We start from the raw sequence: 23,889 nt of genomic DNA on the forward strand, positions 1-23,889 counted from the left end.
CTCCAGACTGGGTCCCCTGGGCCTTCCCAGCATGATGGCTCTCTTAGTCCCCATGGAAATAGTGTTGGTATTTTTTGTGAATGTGTTTCATCCACATTTTTCCATGTGCATTTAAATATAGGACTGCAAACCCAAAACTCATCAAACAATGTATGTCCATCATACATACAAGTTAAAACATAGAATTCTTCCTCATTTTACTCTCCCCCCTACTAATAATTTTTTAAAGAAATGAGGCTTGGGTTTTTATATTTTCTACCTTGGGATTTAATCCTCTCTAGAGTGTTTTAAAAGAGACTGCTTAGTCTGCTTAGGGGGTGCCTGAGTGGCTCAGTCAGTTAAGAGTCCAACTCTTGATTTCGGCTCAGGTCATGATCTCAGGGCTTGGATCTCAGGGTTCGTGAGATCAAGCCCCATTTCAGGCTCTGTGCTGTCAGCAGGGAACCTGCTTGGGATTCTGTCTCTTCTCTCCCTCTGCCCCTTCCCCCATTTGCACTCGCTTGTGCTCTCTCTCTCTCTCTCTCAAAATAAATAAATAAGCATTTTTAAAAAGAGACTGCTTAGTTCCATCGAGTATTTTTTATTGGACTTAGCTGGACTCCTCCTACGTTGGCAGGAAGCACGTGAGGAAGCCATTTGTGAACAAGGTAGCACAGGTAGTTTCATTGTGATGCCAGTTTATCTCATGTCTTTTATTTCCCAGGCAATGTTCTTCACCTCCATTCCCCTCTGCTTGAATGCAGTGTTCTGTTTCAGAGTTTGTACCTCGTTATTTCAGATCAAGGAGAATCTCTAGTCTTTCCCCCCTCTTCCTTTCTGAAACGATGTTCATCTGGTTTTTAGTTTTTCCCAAAAGCACCTTCATTCCTGATGTTAAGTGCAGTTTCTCTCTAAACCTAGAGCAGGTGATGACAGCACAGTTGTGCTAATTGCAGTCAACCTGAGGTGATGGTGGGTTTGGGACTGATACAAGCAGGTGGGGAGGTATGACACAGCTTGCTGGACAGGAGTCCTTTCCTTCACTTGACCTTCAGAACCTTCCTAGGACCTGAAGCAAGGGTCTAAACCAAAGATAAAATATAGAATGTAAAAACATAGCCGCTGTATTTATTTTAGATTACCATAACTATATGATAATTAGAAAGAAAGATCTAGTGTATCAGGGAATGTGCACCACTGGTAGGCATGATAAATTTCTCCACATACATTCCATCAGCATGACGAATCATGAACTATTTGGGTTTAGGTTCAGTGTTTGCAGTTAAGTGGTGAATGTTTTGTCTGTATTTTTTCATATTTCATTTTAATTTTATAAAAATTCAATTTAGCTGGATAGATTGACTGTCTGACTTGTTTCCTAGAATTAGCTAAGGTTTATCATTGAGATTATTGCTTTAAAAATGTCCTTCAAAGCATCTCAACTTGGTGCACAACTGTTTAAAATAAATAATTGTAAGAATATTTTAGTGCTGCAATTTTTAAGGCTTCTCTTATTTACAAGGAAAATAGAACTGATAAATTTGAATGATGAAAATGGATTTAATTAGGTGAATTTAGTTGGGCTTGATGAGGTAGAGCCAAATTTAGGATAATGATATTTTTAAACTAATGCCTCTTGTATTTTAGGATTTGCAAAAGTTTCTCAGAACATGTGGCAGGGTCGTGTAATTCACACACACCTCTCTCTCACACACACTTTTACTCTTCTGCACACACACATACACACACATGTAGAAGGGCCCCAGCAGCTAGAGTGTGTTTAGCATTAGCTCTTCCTCCTTCAGTTACTAATTCTGCCTATAAAGGGTATATCTGGCCAAGTTTGCTCCTGTCTTTCCTGTTATTCCAAAACACAGAGGAGTTTTCTAATGGAAAGTATTGTCATTTTGGGTTTTCCATTTTGGGGACAAAAGTGGGCACTGAGCCATTACTCATGATCCTCTTTGCTTGCGTCCTATAAAGGATAACAAAGTCACCCGTTTTCTGATCCAGAACCCAACTTGTTTTCCCAGGTTCCCTCCTACAACCAACACAAACACAGACATTTACCAGCAAAACAGAAGCTGTTGGAAAGATTTTTTGGCTGCTGAAATGGGCTCCTGTCACCAGGACATGGCAGGCTTTTTGCTGTATTGTCTCCCAGCCCTGGCCCGGGTACTCCAGAAAGAGCTTTATGTAATCAGTCTTCCCTGACATGTGACGTCCTGTCATTTTCCTCCCTTTCGGCTCCACTGCCGCCCACAAATCAATAACATTGCTTGGGAAGTTCAAGCTGGTTTTTCAGCCACCCTAAGCTCTGTATTTCTTAAAGGGTATGTCAAAAAATGTAAAGTTTCCTAATGATATTTCTGGCTGATGACACATGGCAGAGCTGATGGACTATTTATAATCAGTGGCACGATCGCAAGCACATTATTTTTATTTCACTTGGGGGGAGCCCTGTCACTTGCTACCTCTCTTTGCAGACAAGTTGATGCCATCTCCACCTAAAGGAGCTAAATCCTCTTTGCAGAATGTGTTTGCACTCTCCCCTTTGTGTTAGGAGCTCCCCAGTTCTTTCTAATAGAACCTCCTCTTTTTTTTAAATTGTTCTCGGGCTGGGAGGGGAGGATGATGAGGGCAACCAATGATTTGTAGCAACTGCTTTAAATTCTGGTCATGCCTTCACTATAAATGTCTCAGTCTTTGCTGCTCAGATCCTGCTACATTCCTCTGAGTGTGGGCGTGGCTGGCATGACTGAGGCAGCAGACACAGCTACCGCATTCAGCGCTCGCCCCAGTTTTACAGGACTGAGCATAGCATAGCTGTCTTTCGTTGAGCAGCTACTATATTCTAGGCAATGTACCTGGTAGGCATTTTATACACAGTGTCTCATTAACCCTTTCAAACTTGTCTCTGGCAAGTGCTGTTATCTCCAGAGAAGACACATGGGGGAAAAAAATTGGGACATCCAGTGACTTCTCTCCACAGTCACACTGCCCATAGGAAAAGCCCCATGACTCCAGTTCAGATCTAACAAAGCACACCTGCTCTCGTTCAACTACCTTCTCACCTCTGTCCAATTAAGTGGACACTTGTGTATGTATGTGGATGTGCAGGGGCACTTACCCATTCCCAACGTGGGCAGCTGCTGGGAGTTCATAGGCTGACCAAAGTGAGAGATGGAAGAATTGGAAACTTCACCTGGGGTAAACCCTGGTGTAAAAGAAACCATATACTAGAGGAGGGTTTTGACTCACTGCAATGGAAAGTATTACTGCTATAAAGATACTGAGCTCTCTCTTTCTCTCTTTCTCTTTTTTAAAATGTTTCCACAGGACAGAGTTTAGGGTATGGATTCGTTAACTATATTGATCCAAAGGATGCAGAGAAAGCCATCAATACTTTAAATGGACTCAGACTCCAGACCAAAACCATAAAGGTAAGAAGTGATATGCTGTCCTGATTGGGAGGCACTGGTTAAATTTTGTTCCTTTGATCTCATAAATCCAGGCTATCAGGGAGCTGGAAGTCGTGTTCTTTATTTATGTAAAGGACATTTATCATCCACAGTGCTAAGTGGAGGACACAGATCATTACAAAGAATGAGATGTAGGCTGAGTAGAGGGAAGGGACTGGAGGGCAGATGGGGTGTCAGGGCCCACCAAGAAGGCCTGTGAGCCCAAGCCTGCAAAGATGGCCAGAACTAAGCCATGGGAAGAAGCTGAGCCAGAGAAGCTGTTCCACACAGAGGGAACAGCACATGGGAAGCTGTGAAAATGAACGTAAACATTATGAGTGGGGAACAGCATATAGGATAGCATGGTCTGATTTGGGATGGGAGGTGGGCAGGAGCCTCATGTGGCAGGCTGTAACAGTTTGGCTTTACCTAAAGGGGACAAGGACCCTCCTAACTGTGACTAGAAAAGAAAAAAAATCTGTTATAAATAAACACTAATATAATAGGGATGGAGACTATCAAATTGTTAGGAACACAGTAAAGGAATGACAGAAAAAGTAACATTCGAGCAACTGGAAAATAATTAGAGCTGTAGATAATATCTCAGGTGGGGTTGTTTTAAGTCGAAAAAGAGAAACAGTTACCCAGAGCCTGTTTCTCCAGAGGTTTCTATGACTATGCCGTCACTCTCTCGGTTCAGATTTCCCCTTGTGGAGATCCTTCAGGAGGTGGTGCTGTTTGCTTTGAGGGCCCCCTTTGATAGCTAGTGGTGGTCTCCTGGATGGAGCCTTCTCCTCCTCCTCAGTCTCCCTTCCCCTTCTTCCCCCACCTGCAGGCAGCATCCTGCTTGGGGGCAGCTGCCAGCCCATTAATGAGTCCCATCCTTCATAGCCTATTAAACCACAGGGAGGTGTCTCCTGGGCGCTCTTATCCTCACGACAGCAGGTCTGACGCAAAGTAGGACAAAAGAGAACCTCTCCCAGAATGGAAATCTATAGATGGCACCAGCTCTCAGCGTATGAAAACACAAAAGCAGAACTTTTTAGTTCAACAGAGCCACTTTTCCAACATCAGGACTGACAGAGAGAGACTGTTGGTATAAGATAATTTCAGCTAGGAGGTAATCAAAGCAAAACCAAAACAAAAATCTTCTTTTTTTGGAATATTATTATCCGATTGTCTTCCTTCCTTCCTTCCTTCCTTCCTTCCTTCCTTCCTTCCTTCCTTCCTTCCTTTATTTTAAGCAGCTTAACTTTTGCAATTGAGTTTAGCTTATTTCCAAAAGTGATTGCTTTCATGATCTCATACAGTCTGTAGTACACAAAGACCCCCAAATCAGCCTGATTCAGGCTGCCTCAGTCTCATCTTACAATCAATCCCTTTGAGCTATCTAATGGAGAAATAATTAAGAGTTGTTTAATTATGGGGTAGTCCTCTGAGAGGCAGGAGGATTAATTTCTTTCAAAGGAAAAACATACCTATTTTTACGCTTTACGTGAAGATGGGATGCTCACGTCCCTGATTGTTTGATGAGGCCACACCAGGTTGAGAGCTGTATTTGTGGGTTTGATTGATTTTTCTGTGCTATCCAGTTCAGCATTAGAATGTCAGACATTTACTCTTCCCTTGATGGACACCCTGACCTTGAACTGAGAAAGGTACTTTTTTTTTTTCCTCTACAGTTTTCTTGAAACCCAAACCTTCCCAAGAGTTTAGGATCAAATCATCAGCCATCCATTTTACCTTTTTTTTTTTTTTTAATATTCCATGAAGCTGTTGGGTTTCCTGAAAGACTGATTGGACCTGGCTTTTCTGCTCTCAGAATGCACCCCCTGATCCATCATGCCATCAGAAGTAGTGCTTTGTCTAAGTAGATCTTACAGACAAGGAACGTCGATTATTTTCTTTCTGTGGGAAGGCTATCTTCCTTCTCTTCTCTACATCCGTTGCCCCACCCCCTCACCCACCCTGTGCTCACCCTGCATCAAAACGCTGCCAACACATTTGCACCCAGCAGTAACATGGGCTTCCTAGGCATTGTAGGATTCAAAATGCATGATGCCATGGCTGAATCAATAATTTCCATCCTCTACTACGAATGAAAATTTAATGTGCAAACCTGGGTATTTCAGCCCTTTCATTAAAGCAGTTTATTTGCCATACTAAAAATTAAGTTTGAGTGATAGGTTCTTTTATTAACTTTTCTTCCCTTTCCTAAAGGGACACAATGTTTAAGGTAAAAATCATATTAAAGGGGAGGAAAAAAGCAAACCCTTTTCATGTGCTGTTAATAGTCTCATCATTTATTAATTTTTTAAAATTGCTTTTCTGCCTTTCAGGCCACTGTTTACTTCTGCTTCAGTCTGCTTTGATAAGTGACATGAGATTTATCTCTTTGCTCTGACTCCCAAGAAGGAATAGATAACTTTCATATCTGGAAAAAACAAATATCTTCCTGGAAGCATGCTTTACAGAGATCTGCCCAGAACTATCTAGTACATGTTTGCAAGATATGGTCAAGTTTGTCCCTCCTTCTCACATTTCTGGAGCATTTTTGAAGTGCTTTGTGCAAAACACAATACTTTTCAAAAATTTTTTGTTTAAGTTTATTTATTTTGAGAGACAGAGAGCAGGGGAGAGGCAGAAAGAGGAGAGAAAGAACCCCAAGCGGGCTCTGCTGTGTCAGCACAGAGCCTGATGCAGGGCTCGAACTCACAAACTGTGAGATCGTGACCTGCGCCAAAACCAAGAGTCAGATGCTTAACTGAGCCACCCAGGTGCCCCAAAACACCCTATTTCAAATGTAATGTACAAATAGCTGCAGGAAAACCAAGAGTTAATTGTTGTTGTTATATTTTAATTCCTAGGTTTTAATGATTAACTGCTAGATTCAGGGATAGTTCTAGAAAGCCCTAAGGGAAGGGTGGAGACTATAGTGAGGTGGAGAGCAATAAAAATGGCAGGTACTCGTCAGCTACTACAGATTGTTTAAGCCCAGATTGTTGCCAGGTCTTCCAATTATTCAATAAAAACTGAAATCTAGATATTTTTAATGCCAAATCTGTCAATTTCTAAAGGTTGGAAACCAACTTAAAATTTTTAAACCATAGGTAGTCAGGTCAAACAAAACTTAATAGTTGACCTGTGGGCAAGCAGTGTGTGGCCTCTGAAGTCAAATTTAAGTACAAAAACACTGTTTTGCTTATTGGACGTGAATGATTCATTCACCTCCTAGTGGAAGGTGCCCCCAAATGAAGGTTCCCTGTTAACAACTATTCATTGTCGCTTTAGTAAGGTGGATGTAATGTGACTATGTGCCAATATCAAAGGCATATAGAGGGCAAGGCCAGGCCTCTGTCCTCAAAGAGAATACAGTCTTGGCATAGACACAGCATCAAAGCAGAGAAAGAACGTGATTCATTAATTAAGCCCTTATGAGTAGTGTGGATGACTGCAGATAACGTGCCTATCTGGATCAAACAAATATATTTTTTGGAAACATGTGTTACAGTGATCTCCTAGGAACATCTAGTACATGTTTGCAGACGTGACTACAGAGGAATTATTCTTTGGATTATAACTTGTTTAGTGGGAGAAAGTGGCCAGGCTCAGAGATGAAATGACCTGTCCAATGGCACACAAGTGACCAGCAGCTGAGCTGAACTAGCATCTGAAGGGCCTGTGAAGGACTCTGCCACAAGAGGAGATGCTTAATATGTGAGCATATGCTTGAAATAATAATAATTATTTATTATAATTATACTACTAATAATAGTAATGCTACCTTATATTGAATATTTACTGTGTACCAACAGTATTCTAACCCCTTTACATGCTTGAGAGGATTGAATTCTTGAAACATCCCTAGGGCTAGATGCTTTACACACATGAACTCTACTTCTTAAGATAGCCCTGTAAGAAGGTGCTATTCTCTCCTTTGTACAGTTGAGGAAACTGAGGCCCAAAGAGGGTAGGAGACTTACCCAGGATCACATGGTTGGTATGTGAGATTTGGAGTAAAGAAAGGTGTTTTAAAAATAACTCTAGCAGTAGGCTGTAAGTATTGGAAGGTCACACTGTGTGTTTGCTCAGCAGCACGTGCATTCTATGAGATTGTTTGGGTCTGTATTTGGCTCTGCACACACAGATAATACTCCCTGGCATGGGAAGGAGATATAAAAAGCAAACAAATTGTGTGGTTCTTCCAGGTTCTTCATTAAACAGACTTGTGGTTTGGGACTTCTGCCATCAACCTGAGTACAGACCTAAGTTCAGGTCTTTTCTTCTTGAACCCCTGCTTAGCAGGCTCTGTGCTAGGTCCTGGGATTTAGGTGACCCAGAGATGGCAGTGCCCTAGACTTTCTCCCATCTACATGTGTTAGAGAGGCACAGAGCATGGACCTTGGGCTTACATGTCTAGCCTGCCAGACCAGCCTGGCACTCCACTTGGGAAAGTGGGTCTTTTCTTAGGATTTCAACTCTGAACACAGTGGAGATGATTTGCCCCATTTAGAGTTTTGAGAGTGCTCTTTGTTGAGCTTTTTTCCTCACTTGTCTCCAACAGAGATCACGTTAGACTTTGGGACGTATTGGGTGAAATGACTGTGGGTTCTGGAAAACGATTCCCGGTACTCCTTGACTCCACAGTGGATGCCTGTCCCAGTCCTGGGCCCTCTCCTCTCTCCATGGGTTCTAAAACAGCAGCTTCTGAATTCACACTGTAATTTCAGCTGCTTACTAGGAAGCACTTCATTGAATCCAGCTGTAGTGGTCCAGCTCTTTGTCGCATTAATTAGTAACAAAGAAAATTAGATGTCTGTAGTACCTTCAAAAGAGATATCTTTACAAAAAGTTTGGATTGATATTCAAGTTACACTGAGAACCTTCAGTAAAAAGTGATCCAGAGTGTAATTTGAGGGTTTGGAATCATGCCCAGTAAATCTTTCAGAATAGTGGGACACCAGTTTGGATTTTTAACCTGAGTTCGAGGAGCAGAGGAGTAAAGAAGTGTTCACTGCTCTGCCTCCAGAAGCTCCTGTCTCATGGGGGGCACAAACATACAGAGAATCTTCTCTAATGCAGTGGGATGGGGCACGGATGGGGTGCTTATGGGGCTGCAGGGCTGCCCGTTGGTTTGGGGTGGAGGAGTGGGAACCCGGAAGCTATGCAAGGTTTGAGCAGGAAAGGGACTTGGTCAAAGCAAAGTTCCAAGAAGGCTCATCTGGCGACGGTGTGTCACCTGCGGTGTTGGACGGATGAAACCAGTGGCTTGCAAGCTGTAGTGGTAGGTTTTTGTCAGCCTAGACACTGGTTTTCATTAGCTCTTTAGAAGCTGTTTTTACTCATTTTAAAAGCAAGGCATGCTTATTTATAAATAATTTGGAAAACACACTATCATATAATGTGGCAGTATCAGCCATTCCCAACTCAATACTGTTAACGTTTTTATATATTTCCTTCCTTTTCTCATTGCATTACAGGTTTACAAATGATTTTGTGTCTTGTCTTTTTCAAATAATTACATTAAGCTATTACTCATATTAAAAAAATATGACTTTAAAGAAAACATTCCCAGAGCACAGCTCTTGTGCAAACTGGAGGTGTGAGTGCTTTCAGGACTGGAGCAGGAAGGAGGGGACAAAAGGCTGCTTCTGCCACTCGGAGTGAACCCAGGAGGGTTGGCACTCAGTCAGGAGAGGGGCTGTGAGAGTTAAGAAGGAAGCTTTATCACAAGGCAGCAGCCCAGCTCCAGAGGGAGCAGGACTGAGAAGGAGAAGGTGCATTGAGTAAGGGCTTTTCAGAAGGAAGAAACTTCCCATCACTGGGAAGGAAAACAAACTGAGCTCCTGTCTTCAGGCCTCTCTGTACCATGATGCTGCTTAGCCATTTCTCTGTTCTCGCTTTATTCTTCTAATAGCACTAACAGTGCCTCCAGGGGATCTTTCCACACTTGAGTTTTGCAGGTTCCAGTATGCCCCTCCCACTTCTTCCTCTTGCCAGGGGTCATTGGGGCGCTAGGCCTCCCTCCCTCGCCCTGCGATCCACCTGCCTTGCTAGAGGCCTCCGTTCCGCTGAAGCATCTTTTCTTTGCACTCGGCATAAGCAATTATTTCTCCTATCACTGCTCTTAATGCTTCCCAGAGAGTTGGCAGATCATTTTTTGCTGACGGGTATCACCCCACCCAGAAATGATAGACTGCCTCCCTCAGTCTTATTAATAATAAAAAAGGCATTTTTCTCTCCTCCCCCATTACAGCTATAGTCAGAGCAGTGTGGGAGCACTTCCCCCACCAAGGTCAGCAGGGGAGGCTGGATCACTGAATCCCCAAGGACCCAAGAGAGGGCACATAGCCACAGCAGTGGAAACTGGAGACTCGTTTACCCCAGTTGTACCAGGCTGCTCTTTCTCTCCGGTGAGAGCTTCCGTTTGCCTGCTCTGCTTCCCGGTGCCCTGCTAACTTCCTCTGAGTGAATGATTTCAGATACAGGTGTAGGAGTTTGAGAGAGAGAGAACGAGAGCTTCCCTGCTCTCTCTGCCCAGTGAGGCTGTTACAATTCCAATATCTCTTGAAGGTTGTCCACAGCGTCCTGGGTCTGGATTGCAAAAGAAAATCAGACAGGTACAGGTTAAGATGACACCTTATAGTGCTACCTTATATTGGTTTCAGAAGTGTGTGGAATGGGACTTGGGGGCTTTAGTTGTCTACAAGTGTGAAAGGAGCCAACAGTAGGATGTGAGCTGCTTTAAAAAAAGCCAGTGCACCTTGGCTGTGTTAGGAGAATTGTAGATTCCAGATCACAGGAACTAATGCTGCTTTCTTGTGCACTCTGGTCAACCTGTCCTTGGTGTCTGTGTCCCATTCTCAGCCCCACATTTTAAAGAGACCTGACATTCTAAGGGTTGTCCAGAGGCAAATGAGGAAGATGGCAAAGATGATGCCATACTCAGATTCACCCACAGTGGTTGGTTTTTGTTCTCTAAGGGAAAGGAAGTCTGCAGTGATTCTGAAACTCAATCCTATATTTCAAGAATCTAGGAAGAGACCCTGTGTAGCTATCAGGGTAGAACATTTGTCTTGGATAGTAGTGACTCTCTGTTAGAGACATTCAAATGGAGTCATCAGGGATGATGTAGAAAAGATTCCTATACCAAACTAGAGTCTGATCTAAAGGTCCCTTTGAGCTCTGAGATTCTGAATTTTTGTGTGGTTCCTGGACTTCAACTCTTCTATCCAGTATAGTAGCCACACATGGCTATTTAAATTTGAGTTTAAATTAATTAAAATTAAGTCAAATGAAAAGTTCAGTTCCTCAGTCATACCAGGTACTTTGAAGTGCTCTGTAGTCACATGTAGTTAGTGGCCACCATATCAAGCAACACATTTTCATGATCCTAGGTTTGATTAGACCGCGCTGGCCTAGAACATCAGTGGCCAGGGGGAATAAGGAATCTCTTTTCTATGGCTATCATGAAGCCCCAGAGAAAATCAGCTGGTCTGTCAAAGATCATAGAGCCAATCCCTCTTCCCTTCCCTTTTGTTGTCCATTCAAAAGAGCTCTGAGTTAAGATGAAGAGTCGGTCAAGTCCCAGCTCTGTCAAAAACTCCCAGAATGACCTTGGGCAACTTACTTTACTTCCCTGGATGCATTTCCTCATCTGCAGAATGGTTCCTTCCAGCTGCAACAGTCTAATAAAATATTATAGTGTGATCTTGTCAGCTTGATAACTTTCCAGAGAAAGTAGCAGTTTGTGCCAAGCACACAGCTTTTATTTCACTGTCCACGTTAGCCTGGTATAGTGGAAAGATCCCAGAACTTGGAGTCATATCCAGCTTTGTCTTAGTTTGGCTATGTGACCTTGGACAAGTACTTGATCTCACTGAACCAGAATTAGTCATCTAGAAAATGGAACGAATAATATCTCATGGGTAATCATGGCTTATAGTGGGGTACTCAAGTAATGCTTCCCAGAATGATGACAAAAGTGAATAGGGTTATCCCTAAGGTGAAAATTACATGACAGGAGAAGACTTTTTCCCATCTGCATGTTTCAGAGATGTACATGCTTCAAAGATGCATAAAAAAATAAAGAGTCTGAGCCTTACTAAGCCTCAGGCAGCACGTATAGAGGCTTTGTATCGTAGGAAGTATTATGGAGCTCCCAGGTGGCTACAGTAATCTTATCAATCTTTCATATAGCAAGAATCGGGATTTGCAGTTTAGTGAGAAGACGGAGTGTCTTCAGCTCTGGGTCTGAGACCAGCTCTTCCACTAACCAGGCCATGAAACCGTTAGCATATCTCTACCTTCTGGAGGCCACTAGATGGACAGAAATATCCTTGTACTAAGTAAGCTTCTTTGGAATTTAATGGACTTTGTTAAAGTTGTAGACATATGAATATATCACCACACCATAGAAATATTTATCCTGCCTACTGTATGCCAGACACTCTCTTGATATTCTTGGATACTCTTAAACTCCACAATGGGAGACACAGTGATAGCTGCTGCTGTTGAAATGTATATCATCTATGGAGTTTAAGGAGATAGCAGTCATTTGTGCCTGGGCCTCAGAGAAGAGATGGCATTCAGACCAGGTCTGTAGGGATGAGCAGGAGTTCATTTTGACATCATGATGAACAGATAGCAAGAACAAAGATAAGGAAGTGGAAACTTTAAGCACATATTCTGAAAACTGACCTTTTTAAAATTTGAACTGAGGCATAGAGTACATGGAGAGTTAGCAGGAATTGAGAAGTTGGTCCAGATCGCAGAGGGCATTGAATGCTCAAATGAGGGATTTGAACATCCATCACAAGGTTTTGGAGAACCATTGAAGGCTTTGGGCAGGGAGAAGTGGCACAATCAGAGCTCATTAGAAACATTACCATCAGGTCTTGCCCCTGATAAAAGAATATCATGTATCAGGTGACAGGTGGGGGAAGTATGAGGAGTGGGGCCACATAAGCAGACACCTGTTCTGCCTGTGGGCAGGGCTGCAGCCACAGATACAGGGAAAGCTGATCCTCACAATCAAAGCTGTTGTTTCTAGGAGCCAGCTGGCTTCTTTCTTCTCTCCCTGCTCCTGGAGGTGGGAATCAGAGGTACCTGCAAGGGTTTGCTCCTAGAAGGCCCTGGCAGCACCAGAGACTGTTCTCAGCTGCCATCTCCTGGTCTCTTTGGAATGAATATCCCCCAGGGATCTATGTGCTCTGGGGAGTTTATGCTCACTCAGAGAGTAGGGTGTTACAACAGATTGGGGAAAATCTGCAGCTTGATCTTTTGAAATGATTGGTCTCTGTGTGTGTCTCCTCTGCTAGACTAATAGTCCTACATGTCAAGGATGGCTGTTTTCATCTCTGTACCAACCAGTGTTTCACATAAGGCCATAGCAGTTATATCAGAGCTGTTTATTGAGCAGTTCCTATGTGCCAGGCATAGTGCCTAGAAATCTTATATGTATTAGCTTGTTTAATGCTCCAAGAACTCTGTTAGAAAGCTTCTAAGCTATGTTATTCAAGTGACTTGCCCCAAGCTTACACAACTAGGAAGTGGTCAGGATTTAAATTCATATCTTTCTAGCCCCAAAGCCCCTTGCTCTTAACCGTTTTCTCTTTTCCATTCCAGAATAGATGCTCAGTGTCAGTTAAAGTAACATAAACAAGAACTTCCTTGGAACAAAGGCCTGTCTCAAAATAAAGTTTCCTGATGCTCTAACTTGCACCTATCAGTGAGAGAAACCCACAGGATAAGAGGCAATGAGAACAGGAAGGATGTTCCTAGTGTGTGGAGCTAGAATAGAAATAGGAGAAGGATGGAAACTATAGAAGAGACAGGTTTGAACACAGTTGAAGGATGAACTTACCAATAGTCAGTGATGGCCAGTGATGGGGCAGAGCACCTCATGAAATAGTGAGCTTCCTATGTAATGTATAAGGTGGGTTGGCCAGCTGTCTGAGATCTCAGCCAGAACTTTTCTGTGAAGCAGATTTCAAGGATAGTGCTTGCTGCTGGTATCACCAATGGCACCTGTCACCTTTATTTCCACTTACCATGAACCACAGTTATAGAGATTAGCAGTTTTGTGAATAGAATGCCTAGCTCATGGAGACATCCAATCAATGATAGAGATCCTTATTATGATTTGAAGGGACCTAACAAGTGATGCTCTTGTTTTCCATATCCTGTAAAACCACTGTAAATCAGGTGAGAGATAACACAAAAGAGAAAAGCATATTGAATCCTAAGGTCACCTTTAATACAGATTATGTCCTGGATGGATTTCCTGAACACAGTGGACTTCCTAACACATAACCCCACACTTTGACAGACTGACATACCATGTTACAGGGACTTTGGACCCCACAGGCCTCCTGCTCTCATCGAACAGATCCTGGAACAGAAAGTGTGCTTCCAGCTGGTATCTGGCTGCCAGAAGGGAAGAAGTACACAGTGGCTGAGGCTTCTGTGCCTATTGCCAGTATTGAAGCTTGTTCAGAATGGTCACTGTACTTCCCCTGGAGAAGAGAGGTGAGGGGGTACCAAGAAGCCTAGACTGCTACCCCAGGGGGCTCCCTCCACATAGAAGCTAACACTGGAAGTGGGAGATGAGTAACCCCTTGCCAGGAACAGCCCTCTGAACTGCACTCTTCATTTATCTGCTCCCTTCCTCACTGGACCTCGGAGTGCTTGAAGCACCAGGCACCCAGCACAGCTCGGCAGACAGGAAGTGTTCAGAAATGAGAGGAACGAATGAACTCACATCTTCTAATGCTGGTATTTATTAAAGGAGCACCTTTCGAAAGCAGAGAAGGATGCCTTTTCTTACCTTACCAGACTCCCAGCACCCTAAACCACGCCTTTATCATGTTTTCCAAGTCCTCTCCCTTTTCTGTACCACGGCAGGTTAGACAAGGGGCAAGGTATTGCCAGAGGATTCAGGAAACGTTTTACCCAAGGCCATGCTGTTCCCCCATCCCTGCCCAGGCCAACCCCCATGGCTGTGAACAGGTGAAGGAACCTGCGAGGAGAGTGCTGTGTGGGAGGGGCAGTCCCCAGCCGGGGTCCTGCTGCCCCATCTGTGATGAATGATAATGCTGCTGCACCACCTTGATGAGAATCACTGACAGCAGACTTGTGAAGTCACATTGGAAACTGGGAAGTACTTTACTTTGTGGATATGGAAAGTACAGTGGAATCTGTAGAAATGTGCTAGAGGAAATTCATGGCAGTGAAGTGGTAACAGATCACCCAGACCCCACCAGGCTGACAGGAGGAAAGTGGTGCCTCTATAGGTGCTCACTGGTGGTATCCCAGATGTTTGCTTGTGTGGTAAAATTGAAAGGTGTGTCCCAGTGGGTGCTAGAGTCCCACACTGCCCACAAAAGCCTGTAGTACTCACTGCGTAGTAATAATATAATAACATTTACTAAATATCTACTAAATTCTAGGAATGTGCTACCCCTGTTAAATCTATTATCTCACTTCTTTATAATAACCCATCAAAGGAAAATTGTCCCCCTTTATACCAGTAGAGAAACTGAGATTTATCAAGATCAAATTACTTGCCCAAGTAATAGCTAGTGAGTGTGGGAGCCAGCTCACAGTCAGGGCTGTAAACTCCACACTGTACTGTCACTCTTGCAGTGGGTCAGGGTTACTGTAAGCCTGCAGGGATGGGGAGTTTGGAGGCACTGCAAATCTTTTATCAAGGTCATTTGTAAAGTCACCTGCCTCTGGGCCATCCTAACCCAGAGCTAGAGGAGTGGCCTCTGTATTCCCAGTTCTTTCTGAGCTCCAGAGCAAGATCAGTGCCAGCCTAGAAATGCCAGTCTTGTCTTCAAACGTTCTGGATGAATGGAGTGAGCAGGATCCTGAGGGACTGAGGCATGGGATTCTCTAGGGCACTGCCTTTAGCATTGGAAGCCCTGGGCTCTAGGCCACTAGTTTAGTGGGGTTAACACACCAGCAATGGCTGGCTGTCTGCAGGGGCTAGAAGTGGATAATTTTTGAGAAATGTTTCAGCCTAACAAAGGACCTGACCCCTATAGTCACTCAGTTAGGATTTCATAAATGTATGAGGACACTTGAAAAGTACAAATACCAGGAATCAGCATTTGGATATTAAATGTAGGGAGATCCTTTTTCTGTCATTTTTGCCCATACCTACTTCTACAGATTTCCTGGATGGAAGACTAAGATAACAAGAGACTTAAGTTTTTCAAATAGAGGAGAAAAAGTAAGCAAGAGTTAGGTTTGGTGAATTATCAAGGTGCTGCTGTTCACCTTTGGCACTTGTTACTGCTCTGTGGCAGCAATTCTGCCTGGGTAAGATTCTGCCTCCATCAGAATCATCCTTTGAGGAAATGGTTTTGGTTCTGTCATATACTTTCCAATGTCCACCCCTTTTCCCCAGCAGGTATGTCCTAAGCCTGCTCCCCTCTCTACCCCAGCTCTGGCTGCCCAGACCATTGGGTATCAAGGTCATTATTATCCATTGTGCATTTATTGAGTGTCAAACAGGCATTGCACTAAGCCATTGACCTTCATCGTCTTATTTGTCCTCACACCAGAGGAGGGCTATCATTAGGCCGCCATGCCCTGACCCCACCACACACCCATCTCAGCTCTGTCTTCTTTCTGGCCCTTATAACCCTTAACTAAACCCTCCCCTTTACTGTGTTCTAGTCCCAGCTATACAACCCTAGAATAGCACACATCTTACAGCATTGTGATAATTGGTCCATATTGTGTACCATTCTTCCATTCAACTCATGTTTATTGGGTACCTTCTGTATGTTGTATATTGTCCCCATTGGACTTGGAAATCCTTTAGGGCAAGAGACCACTCCGTGTTCTTTCTTGTTGTGCATCCCTAGCACACAGCACTGTGTCTGGTTCATAGTAGGTCCTCGGGAAGTGTTTGCCAAGAGAAAGCCTCTACGTGGCGTCTACTTCTAGAACAGTCTTCTTTCAGTCCTTCCAACCTCAGACACTGGGAAATGAGAAACCTTCCCCTTAGCTCTTAGCTTAGTAGGGAAACACAGCTATGCTTCTGGATGCTTAACTCTTGGTGATCCCCCTAAGTAGAGGAATCCAAGCTGCAGTTAACTCCAGAGTCATTAATTCCTACATCATTCATTTTGTTCTGTGGATATATTCATTTATTCTTTCACTAGATGCTTAGCATTCTGCAGGTATAAGGCTCTGTGCTGGGAGCTAGAGCCACTAAGGTGAATAAGATACACCACCCCTACACACACACACACACACACACACACACACACACACACACAAAACCATGACCTCAAGGAGATCAGCAGTCTAGACAGAGGGATGGTAAATCAAGGTCAGAATGGGTTAAGTATCATGGGTATGGTTCACTGAAGAACACTGCTAGGGGGCTTTTTAGGAGGAGGTAAGATCAGGGAAAGCTGTCTAGAGAAGATGGTATTGGATCTGGGCCTTAAAGAAAAATAGGATCAGGGCCTGAAAAAGTAGGTGGGAAATTTTTCCTTGTAAGACATAGAAGTAGGAGGGTATGTTTTGGGGGAGCACAAATGTCATACAGGTTATTAATTTGTCAATAATTGGCAGAGGTTAGACAGGGGTAACTCTCATTACCATGAACATATCACTACTTGTTTTTCTTTCCTTGTCCCTACCACTCCCTCCTCATGTCTAAAACATAGTTCTGCTAGATTATAATCTGAAGGACTTTGTTCTGTAAAGAATGGGGGTAGGAGAGCCTTGTGTGGAGTGATGCTCTGTCCAGTCACATGAGATTCTTGGTCCTTCAGCTCCCACTCCCCAGGGACTCCATGTAAAGGTCCCTTTGCCTGTCAGCCCTGTGCTGGAGAAGAGCCTACAGAGGCCACCCCCTCAGTTTCTAGAAGAGGTAGATACTGCAGGCAGTCTGCCTTGCTCCATCAGCAGGAGGAGACCAACAAGGCAGATTAGTCACTCACATCATTTTATCTGTTGAGTCAACATCTATTTTTAGGTGTGGAACCCATAAAGGGACTCGGCATCTCTGTCATGGAAAGGGAGAGAGTGCCAAGGGTGGGGGGTCTGCTCATCCTTCATTCCTCTTTGCTAGGTACACTGCCAGACCCTTTCTCAGAAGCAAGTTCTCCTCCACTGCTGGAGCTTTAGTTCTTGATGCCAAGGGTCCAGTTTAACATGTACAATTTCTTTTGTACGCATGCTTTTGTGTGTGTACCACACACACACGCACACATCCATGCACATGCACACTCACTCACCCCCAGAGTCTTAGCAGATCTTGTAAATTGGATATATGGATTAAATAAGACTCCCAACTGAAAAATGCTAAGGCATATAGGTCCCTTCCTGTCCAACATTGTCAGATGTGCTCTGAAATGACTGTTTTCATCATCTATTCTGAGCCATCACCGCCCCAGAAATAGCTTTAGCAGGAAAGTGCTTTTGTTAGACTAGCTGTAAATTATATTTCAAATGTCTGATGTTGTTTTCTTAAAAAATAAATAAATAAGTAAATGAAAGTCTAAAATTAATGACTGCTGGGGTTTGCTTTGCTTATGTGTACTGCTACAGATTTGGCTTCTTGCAGATGGAATTTCAGATCTGTTTACACTTCTGTGTTAGCTTTTTGGGGGAAAAAAAGCAGTTGAGAGATCTGGGAGGACAAATTTACAAAGTCGAACTTATTATAACCATCCGTGAGGCTCGCTTCCTTCTTCCACTGCCCTCTCTACCTCCCTCCTTTCCCCTCTGCTCTCCTTTCCTTGATTGTAGTTTTGTCTGCTCTTCCTCCACGTTAGAAGGTACCCGGTTCTTGCAGATGTTATGACAAGGTCATGTATCCAGTATCACAAGCAGATGTTCATGAAGCCCCATTTCATTGCACTTTGTCATTCAGCGAGAGCAGACCTTGTGGGAGCAGATTGGAACAACACAGAGGATGGGACATAAAAAATCTTGCAGAGAACCTGATCGCTTTAATGTGTTGAAGACGAAGGGCTTGGGGGTGGGGAGGGTGGCAAGGAGAGGAATCTGCAGAGCAGAATTTCATGGAGGTTTTTTTTTTTTTTGGTTTATTCAAAGATTATTATGTGTTAGATACAGTAAATCATCTATACACCCACATCCAGGAGGTAAATCTTCAGAGCTCCATGCGTGGGTCGTTCTGCATTTAACAGCTGCCATACAGTAGCTATTTTGTTCTGCACTTAGAGACCCTTATCTGTGCATTTGTTTTAAGTTATCGTCACCTCTCCTTTTGTTCCTCTGTTGCCGTTCTCGGGATTCGTATTACGATTACAAGAGTAGCTAAGAATCTGAACTACTGAGATATTTAAACGGCACCATGAGTTCGAATGATAGACAAGGGGCTGTCATCTCAGTTGTTGACTCAGTCTCTACTCAGAGGGTGTTGCCTGTAATGGATTTAGCTCCTCTTGCCTTTTCCTAGGTCTCATATGCCCGTCCGAGCTCTGCCTCAATCAGGGATGCTAACCTCTACGTTAGCGGCCTTCCCAAAACCATGACCCAGAAGGAACTGGAGCAGCTTTTCTCGCAATATGGCCGTATCATCACCTCTCGAATCCTGGTTGATCAAGTCACAGGTTAAGTGTTTCTTTGTCATTTCTTTCCTTGTGTCTCAATGCCACAGCCAGTGCCCTGTGACCCATAGGAGCAGAGAGATAATGGTTACTTAGGGTAAAGGGTATGGATCACGCGCAGACAGATTTTTGACATAAGAGAAAGATTTCTTATCAATCAAAGGCCCACATTTAAAATGGGCCATCTTAGGAGGTAGATCTCCCATCATGGGAACTGTTCCAGCAGCAGCTAAACTACTTGGCAGGGCTATAAAGAGGATTCGGGCATCAGGTTGTGAGTGGGACTGAATGACCTTCAAAGTCTCTTTCAACGCTTAACCAAGTAACATTACTTTTGTATGTGAAAAGAACCTGTGTTAGAGCTCCGGCTCCAATGATATCATTATAGAGCTAGAGGGAACCGCATGCTGCCTCATTTCACACGTGAAAAAAGAGAGGTCTTAAGTGGGGGATCTGACTTCTGCCCAGCTAGTTAGTGGCAGTGCAGGGACATGAACCCAAGACCTGGTACTGTGGTACTTTGTCCATAATAAAGAAAGACATCCACCACCTCTCAGTAAGAAATGTAAGGTAACCTGGGTTGCATTTTTATTGACAAAATGTTTTCACCTACTCTCCATTTGATCCCATTTTAAAACACCCCCTGAGAGCAGTTCAGCGTGTGTTTCTCATTCGACTCCTGCAATAGACCCTTACTGAAGCCAGCTCTGCCCCAGACACTGTACAGAGGGACACTGGGGGCCTGAGATGAAGGAGGCACAGTTCTGTCCTTGCAGGACTCCATTATGATGAGCACTTGCTGGGGGCTGTCCAGTGTACCACGGGGGCTCAGGAGAAGGTGTGCTGTGCCTGGGCGGGGGGAGGTTGCTGTGAAGGCTACATCAAGGAGGTGACATTTGAGCAGGGTTTTGGAGGATGGATTGAGGTTATCTGGCACAAAGAGGGACAGAAAATTCTAGGTGGACATGATGTGTCCACTAGAATAGGTGGATAGGACATGTCATAAGGCATGGAGTCAAGGAAGAACACAGCCTGTTCAAGGAATATGTGGTGGTTCAGTATGGCTGGCATGAGACTCAACAGGGGATTTGGGACCACATCATCAGGAGCACTAAATGCCATGCTAAGAAAGTCTAACTTCATCTGTATGCAACATAGAGCCATGGGAGGATTTTTTGTGGGTTTTGTTTGTTATTCTGTATGTGGAGTGGGAGGCAGTGAGGAACAGGTACCACGCACAAAGTAAAGAATTGAAAAGTTACAAAAAATGTGTAAAAGATGCTTTGAAGGGGTGTAATGTGGTCAGAGTTTGCTTGTCAAATAGATTACATGGTTGCTAGGTGCAGAGGGCACATTGCAGGACTAGAAACTGGACAGTGGGTGATGGGTTAGAGCAACTAGAAGGAGACGAGAACTGAGCAATCTGGTGTAGAGGCTGGAATGGACAGATGTGAGAGGTGCCTGTGTTCTGTGGGTGGGAAGCACCTGCCCAGAGCCATGATGGAAGAAATGCAGGCAGATGCATTTTGATGGGTGAGAGAGATTCTGGGATACTCAGCCCTGGCCCCACAAGTGGGGCCACTCCCCACTGGAGGTCCATGGGGCCCAGCCCATCTCTTCTCAGAGATATTTACCAGTGTGCTTTGTTCACTCTTTATGAAGGCTCTTTCTCTTTCCCTAGGAGTGTCCAGAGGGGTGGGATTCATTCGGTTTGATAAGAGAATCGAGGCAGAAGAAGCCATCAAAGGGCTGAATGGCCAGAAGCCCAGCGGTGCTACAGAACCGATTACTGTGAAGTTTGCCAACAACCCCAGCCAGAAGTCCAGCCAGGCCCTGCTCTCCCAGCTCTACCAGTCTCCCAATCGGCGCTACCCTGGCCCGCTTCACCACCAGGCCCAGAGATTCAGGTAGGCACACCCATGGGGGAAAGAACGCTGCTCCACATGTACAGAGCTGGGTGGGGGCCAGGGAAACCCACATCCCAGAAAGATGGGACAAGCATAAGAACCTCTGTCCCCAGGAATCACTGTGTGAAGCTCCCTACTGAACCTCAGTTTCCACTACTGTTAAATGGGATGGTCCGACCAGATGCTCTACCAAGCCCCCTTTCAACTTACGACTGTGGCTGTGGTTAAACTTCAGATTCTTGGATTAAAACAAAATGTCTACATTTCATCAAACAAGAAGGTGTTCTGTTTCAACAAGTTAAATCACAAATAAGTGACCACATTCAGTAGCTTAGACTTAAGGCAGAGGGAGTGGCTTTTAACAAAGTCAAAGAAAAGTGTAGGCCAGGAGACAGATGATGGGTTGTTTGGCCTGTCCCCCTCTTTCTTCTACAGGTAACTCTGTTGGGTTGGGGAAGGGACAGGTACTCTCTTTTGTGTTAACTTCACTCTGACTGTTAAGTCAGTAGATTCTGGGACAAGAAGGAAGATTTTGTCTAAGACTTATTAGTGTTTCCTTCAGGTACCAAACCCTCCCGGTGCAATGGGGGCACTTCCCTTCTGGGACATTTCTGAAAGGCAGGTTTCACTCCATGAAGGCAGTCTTACCTTGACTGCCTTTATTGTGCAAGAGTTAAGAATATTCTTGACCTACTCGTAATAATTCTAAATAATGATTTTATTCCACCCATGCCCCAACTTCCTTTTAATGAAAGGGTTTTTCTCCTTTTCACACATCACATGGGAAGATAGTAGGCCCTTCCATCTGGCCACGATGAGGAGAAAATCAGCCTTAGCAGTGTCCTCCCATGCCCTGGGAATTTGAAATGGTTAATGATTTCATGAGGAGTCCAAGTCATCTAATTTTTATTTTGTGTGAGAGCACATGCAGTATTTATGTAAAAAGCCTTTCCAGCAGGCTTCTAATGGTGGAAACTATGGTTACTACTGCCCCATGGTGTGAATAGCTTGTCCCCAAGTAAAATACTGACCATGACGGAGATTACAACATAATGGCAGTTTGCTGGGAGGAGCTTTCAGGTTGCAAACAGTCAGCTCATTGTAAAAAATCTTAACCCCAAACTCCTCCTTCCCCCTCAAAAAAATGTGTGTGGTAAGAAGATTTAGTTAATGTAGCTAGATTAAGAGAAAAGATCTATTCTGATAATGCCTTGTGCATGCACGTGTATTCCTTTTATTCACAAGTTTAATTGCAGTAAAAGGTGAATTGTAATAAAAGGTGAACAACTTAAGAAGCTGCCCCCTTTTAACGGTCTCACACACAATATAAAATGAAATCCACACAAATGTTCTGAGAGGAGGGGTGAGTGGGATTAATTCAGACCTTGAAAGAAAGGGAGCTTCATTAGACACTTGCTTTAAACTCCAGCATTGACCTGAACGTGGATTACTCATAGTTGGAGGCAGAAAAGGGGGAAACGACCAGTGGATAGACTTCTAAGCATTGGGGAAAGTTGTCGAGCTTTTCTTCTTTGAAAATGGAGCATTCTTATTAATAGTTCCATTGAGCGATCTTGCCATCTGTGAGGCATTAACCCAGAGACCCTCCTTCTCTTTGCAGGCTGGACAATTTGCTTAATATGGCCTATGGCGTAAAGAGGTAATTAAAACTCCACAGATTGCCAGATGTCCGTGTTGGCACAGACTGGGGCTAGAAATTTTTTTTTTTTAATTCACTAACTTTACTTTTTTTTTTTTTTAATTCTTCCTTTTTCCTCCACCAGCATGTCAAATTCTTAATTTTAATTTCAGACTTCAGTTGGTTTTGTTTCTTTTAGGGCACACAAAGCGTGTTTGTGTGTTTCACTTTTTCTTTTATTTGCAGGTGGGCTTCTCCTATGGTTCAGGTGCCACAGCTACCAAGCCCTTGATAATCTGGTTCTCTAGACGGCTCCCCCCAGGGAGAAGGCTCCTAGTCTTTGCCAGCTGACTTTGCAAACTTGCAGAGCAACTGTTTTGCATTAGCAATGCCAAGATTCAGTTAAGAGGGCAGATTCCAGCAAATCAAAATTAGAACACTTTGCTAATCACGGTTGACAATCTTATGATTGTCAGTGGAAAAATTAGATTTTGGACTACCAGCCCTTGGCCAAAGCATGAATAAACTTGTGGAGGACCTGCTGACTCCCACCCCCAGCTCAGTGTGCATTTCAGGGTACAGCCTGAGAATGAAGTGTATCTGTGTGCACCTCAACCAGGAGTTTCTTTTGTTACAGGTTTTAACAGTTCTTATAAATCCTCCCTTGGTTTTATACATGTATATATGTTTTACACTTGCAGTTTCTTTCATTTAAAGCCTTTCTGTGGGGTTGGGGGTTCAAATAGAATCGAGGTTTGTGGGGGCTCTCTGAATGCAGTCACAAGAGTGATCCAGACCTAGTCTGAAAGCTGAATCTCAGGAAGTTGAGTGCGTTATGTCACTGTGTCCATGAGATTCCCATATGTGCTTTTGATAAGCTCCACTGAGCTGCTAGGGACATAGCATCTTCATCATCCTGCTCAGTAGAGCTGCACACTTTAATTCCCCTTCCCACAGTCAGGGAAAGCAATGTGGTCTTTAGTAGTCCCAGTCACATCCCCCATATGAGGCAGCTCTTTCACCATTTGGCCATGCGTGGTAAGTACCCTGACTCTGGAAACTGCACACAGTAAAGGGAATAACTTGACTGCAGACTTCACTTCAAGAGCGCCAGCCTCTTGAATCTCAGTCCCGGCACCAGTGAGGATAACTGAATTACTTCCACGTGTCCAGCACACTGCTTGCCTGTTCCCAGTCTCACTTTTGCATTTTTCCCACTCTGCCCTTTGCTCCCCTCTGACTCGAGTGAGGCGGCACCAGTTACAGAAAGAGGAATGCTCATGCACGGACGAGGCCAG

The 23,889-nt window shown here is 43.9% G+C and overlaps 1 protein-coding gene across 3 annotated transcripts in view; it reads left to right on the forward strand.

Moving 5' to 3' along the window:
• Window positions 1-23,889, forward strand: part of ELAVL4 (ELAV like RNA binding protein 4) — a 90,991-nt gene that overhangs the window by 62,874 nt on the left and 4,228 nt on the right. For all 3 annotated transcript variants that reach the window (XM_030327549.1, XM_030327548.1, XM_030327550.1), the window contains exons 3-6: window positions 3,319-3,422; window positions 18,895-19,048; window positions 20,727-20,952; window positions 22,574-22,612. In XM_030327549.1, the coding sequence (XP_030183409.1) occupies window positions 3,319-3,422; window positions 18,895-19,048; window positions 20,727-20,952; window positions 22,574-22,612 (523 nt within the window). The remainder of the gene's footprint in view (window positions 1-3,318; window positions 3,423-18,894; window positions 19,049-20,726; window positions 20,953-22,573; window positions 22,613-23,889) is intronic.

This window comes from Lynx canadensis, chromosome C1 (assembly GCF_007474595.2).
Source record: "Lynx canadensis isolate LIC74 chromosome C1, mLynCan4.pri.v2, whole genome shotgun sequence".
Taxonomy (NCBI): Eukaryota; Metazoa; Chordata; class Mammalia; order Carnivora; family Felidae; genus Lynx; species Lynx canadensis.